General features: G+C 30.3%; 1 protein-coding gene across 1 annotated transcript in view; it reads right to left on the bottom strand.

The window, feature by feature from the left end:
* The window catches only part of LOC106474305 (G1/S-specific cyclin-E-like), a gene marked incomplete at its 5' end in the record, with an annotated part of 20,299 nt that extends 16,695 nt beyond the window's left edge, over positions 1-3,604 (bottom strand). The window contains 3 exons of the mRNA XM_013934992.2: positions 1,317-1,460; positions 1,971-2,066; positions 3,458-3,604. Of these exons, the coding sequence (XP_013790446.1) occupies positions 1,317-1,460; positions 1,971-2,066; positions 3,458-3,604 (387 nt within the window). The remainder of the gene's footprint in view (positions 1-1,316; positions 1,461-1,970; positions 2,067-3,457) is intronic.
* Between the last annotated feature and the right edge of the window lie 1,222 nt (positions 3,605-4,826).

Genomic DNA, 4,826 nt, shown 5'->3' with positions numbered 1-4,826 from the left:
CAACGTTTCTAACAAGGTTTTGTCATCATCAGGTACGTTGTACGTTTGCTGTTATGTTAAACTTATATTAAAGTTTTTCTTCATTACTCACTCAAGCCATCTCCAGCCATTATTAGTCTCAAAGTCGGTTTCTTGTCTCCAAATTTTAATGTACAATTAACTCTTAGTTATAAACATATCAGAGAGAATTATTGACACAAAGAGTATTGTCAATATGAGTTGAACAAATATAGTAATATCTCAGTACAGCATGAAGTTAAACTCTCATATTCTAGCTTGTCAGTATCAAAAGCACATTTCTAATTAACCCTTTATTATCTCCACTCATAAATTTACACCAATTACAATGATGAAAAAAACAACCAATATATAGGATAAAAGGTTAATTGAGCAATCTAAAGTGCAAATAAGGGAACAAAAAAAACCTACAGACGAGAAGTCACAGTGCCACCATGACATGTGACTATGAGAGATGCAGATTGAGAATTTACCTAACCAAATGTGAACAGGTTCAGTCCATTGGACATACCTTGTACTGGAGAAGAAACGCTCACTATAATCACGAAATGTAGCAAGCTGTTTTGTAAAATATACAAATCTGATGAACACAAAAAATTCAGATGTGTTCCAAAAGTATTTGTACTCAAGAATTTGCAAGTTGATGACATTAGTCTGACTCAGACAAGATGAAATGCAAGGTGATGTTTATGTGAAGAATAAAAAATATTTTTGTCCACCACACAGTTTGCATATTGCATAACCTCTGGAACCTCCAAAATGTGTATCAAGTTTCTTTCAGTATCCCTGTATATTGTATATGGTATTTACTCTCCTCAACTAAAAACTATCATTAAATCAGTAGTGTAGGACAAAATGAATAGTTTATAACTCTGACATCAAATACATATAACATTATATTGAATGGCAATCTGTAAAAGGTCATGACATGCTCAATTTGACCCTTCATCCATGAACATAGCGTTAAATATTTCTTTTTGAAATTAATACATGAAAACAGATATTATACAAATTTTAATTGTAACCTATATTTTGACATAAAGCTTACTGATACACATTGGTAATAAAGTTGTTTAATTAAATTTTGAATGTATCCGTGTAAAAGATCATGACACGTGTTCTTGGACCTCCATCAGTATCGATAGGGTTAAATTATTTTTAATTCTGAAAATCCATTTTCGTTCAAAGTGCTAAATTAAGTTTTAATTAATAGATATTTTTAAGAAGAGTTCACTATTCTATACTGAAATATTTCTAACAAACAAACATAATGAAATGGCCATCACACTACTACTCACCTGAGCAACTTGTACAAATGTGTGTGTTGAATACTCTGGTACTAAAAAGTCATTTCCTCGTGTATTAGAAAAATCACCAGCAAGTTGCAAGTATACATTCAACCAACTGTTAATTGTCATTGGTGTAAGATTCCACTTCAGAGTCTGAATAGAAATTAAAGTTTATCAAATATACAAATCTAAAATGTTTGCCATACTTAACAGAACATGCACTATTAAAAATATTATTAAAGTATTTAAGTATATCATTTCACTATATCAATAAAAGCAGTTAATGTGAAGTTAATTTTCCATATAGAAACTATGCCTGATTAACACAGTTTAGTATATTAACAAACCTTACACAACTTGTTAAAATGTGGCTTACCATGTGTTTAAGATACATTACTGCCTCAGTTGCCTATAACCCAGTTACTTGTTTTTTAAGCACAAATAATTTTTCATAAGATACAGAAAACAAATCGAAATGTTTGTTTAAAAATAATATTTTTTTCCTCAAGATTAATAAAAGATATCAAACAAGTTAGTGAAACTTATAAGCAAGAGTTTTGTAAGTATAGCGAAAACTAATTCACCTAATCACTTTTAACATACATTGTAAAATGCACATAAATATGTTACTATAATACCAGTAATTTGATTAGCAGTAATTACTTTAAGAAGCACAATTTCTTTTTCTAAGATTTCAGTTTCTGTACATGCTCCATCTGTGACATAAGCAAACTCTGACAGCTTGGGTGGGTAGATTTCCTGTCCAGAAATTAAATAAAAACAATATTAACTCTAAAAACAAATGAATGTTTAAGTTAATAAAGCATGATTAATGAACTTGTTAGTATGACCTTAATTTAAAAGTAATAATTAGAAAAAATAATTTATCTTACCTATGGAATGATATAATATACCAAGACAAAACTTATTCATTAATGTACATGATAACCTATATAAAAGTCAGTGTAGGTCATGTCAACTCACACTTAATTTCTCAAAATAGGAGGAGTCATAAAAGCCATCTTGGCTTTTATCCAGATAGAATAGTTCAATTACTGTCTGCCCATTACAATTATAGTGATGGGAGTGCAAGGGAGCTTTGAGGGTGTGGTGGGGTGCCGTGAAACCTTATAAGTGTAGTGAGTGTTGGTATAATAAGCCTAAAGTAAAGACATAGTGTGGAATTACCTAGCCTAGAGCCAAGTGCCTAAAATTTATCATGAAAGTAAAAATATCAATTCAATTCTTATCTTAAATCATTTCTGAATTAAGCTATTTTCTGTTACATCACCAACATTTTAAATAAAAAACAAACTTCTTTAATCAACAGAGGTTCTAAATTAAGAAATCAACAAATATTTTTCCAGTTCTGTTATCTATACATTTCATTTTATACTTTCAGTACATAGACTAAAGATAATATTAGGTTATACTTTTGTTGGTAAGCAACATGACATCAAAACCATTGTTGGAACGTGGTGTTACCAAAATGCACTGGCTTTTCTATCTATTAGAAGTTGTTAATCAACTGATTTTTATCAATAAATATTCTAAGAATATGCATGAATGCTTTTCATGAATTATCTTAATTTTGATTGGCTCACAAAGGAATTTACCAACGTTTGACTGCCTCAATTGCACTTTTCTGCCCTGTTGTTGTTCAAGTTTGATTTCACAAAATATATTTATTTCAGTTAGCTAAGAAATGTGAGGTTAGGGTTTACTATGGGGTGGGGGTGGTAGTACTTTCCCCATAATTTTTGATGGTCTATATGATAGCAACCTATAAACAGTCATACATTATTTACAAAAGGTGTATTATCTTTATATTAAATTACCAAAATTAATTTTGACTTCTATTATAAGATTATAAGATAAAAATTTGAAGTACATGAAACTTCACTTCAGTATCAATAAAACACTGTTAAAAGTCGTATTCAAAAGATAAAATAAGGGCTGTTTTGACAACAACCTATTTTAAATTCAAGATATAGAAATCTGTAGTTTAAATTTAAGTATCATAGATAACTGTGTTTTAGTAAAACACAATTTTGATCTTGAAATGACTTTACAATACAATATAGAAGTTGATGCTTACAAAGAATTGCCCAGAATTATTAAATTATTGTTCTTAATTGTTAAAAACTTACCTCTATTTTAGCAGCAACAAACAAAGAAGTTATTCCTAGAAGCTGAAGTTGTTGTTTTGGCAAATTCTTTTGAGTGGCAAGATAACGATCAATAAAATCTTGGGCTAGGTAAAACGTTTCCCTGTGGAGCCGATATACTTCACAAACCTTAAAATATACACACAACAATTCTTAATACAACAATCTATGTTCTACAATACTCAAATTAATTCTGTAACTCAATGTAAACTTCTCACTCTCTCAGTCTTTAATACACCAATCATTCACTGAGGTATTCATAGCTTATAAAGCTGAAAATATATATATATATATTATAATAGTTACACAAGAACAAGTCCAAAATCTATATGTAGTGTTTAGTAATACATATACATTTTCAATGTTTGTTCTCCAGCAAAACCTGAAAAATATTTAATACTTTTAGTTATCTTGATTTTTCACACCTTTGTACTCACAAGTAATTTTTTGAGTAATGTTGAATGACACATTTGTATACTTTAACATGAAAAAAAAAAGAATAAGTGATATTAAATAATTATTCTTACATGTTGTTAAATAAAAAATTAGGAGTTTAAAAAATGATCAGGTTACTGGGCAAAATAATATGTCCCCAAGGGTTTTGAAGGACATTAAGGATTGAATATGTGACTCACTTACTACTATTGTTTTTGTAAGTCCTTGAATAGTGGGAAGGTGCCAGAGGATTGGAAGTTGGCTAATGTCACTACTCTTTTTCAAGGGAGGTGATAAAAACTGTCCCAGTAATTATAGACCCAAAGTTTGATAAAAGGTGCTTAGCAAAGTCATTTAACAAAGTTTAGAATTTTAATTGATAGTCAACATTGTTTCACGAATGGAAAATCCTGCCTTACAAATCTTTTGACATTCTTTGAAAAGGTTACTGCCTATGTAGATGAGGATAAGGATGTAGTCTAGGTCTATTTGGATTTTTAGAAAGCATCTGACAAGGTGCCACATAAAAGGCTTGTAAAAACATATTAGCTCTATAGGTGTGGGGGAAAAGTTAGCAAATTGAATAGAAGAGTGGCTGGATGGAGAAAAGCAGAGGGTTGTTATAAATGGAGTTCAGTCAAACTGGATTAATGTCACAATTGGAGTACCTCAAGGCTCAGTGTCAGGACCTTTGCTCTTTTTCACTTACATCAATGACAGATGAAGGAATGGTCAATAAAGTACTTGAATTTGCTAATGATATTAAGGTGTTGGGTGTTGCTAGCTGTGAAGAGATGCTGCTGATTTACAAAAGGATTTAGATCATTTAGTGAGTTGGGGAACTAAATGGCAGATGGGTTTTAATTATAATAAGTGTAACATAATGCACGTGGGTTTTAATTATAATAAGTGTAAC

The sequence above is a fragment of the Limulus polyphemus genome, unplaced genomic scaffold (assembly GCF_000517525.1).
Source record: "Limulus polyphemus unplaced genomic scaffold, Limulus_polyphemus-2.1.2 Scaffold7055, whole genome shotgun sequence".
Taxonomy (NCBI): domain Eukaryota; kingdom Metazoa; phylum Arthropoda; class Merostomata; order Xiphosura; family Limulidae; genus Limulus; species Limulus polyphemus.
Note: the sequence above shows the minus strand (reverse complement) of the source record. Positions and strands in the feature narration are given on the sequence as shown.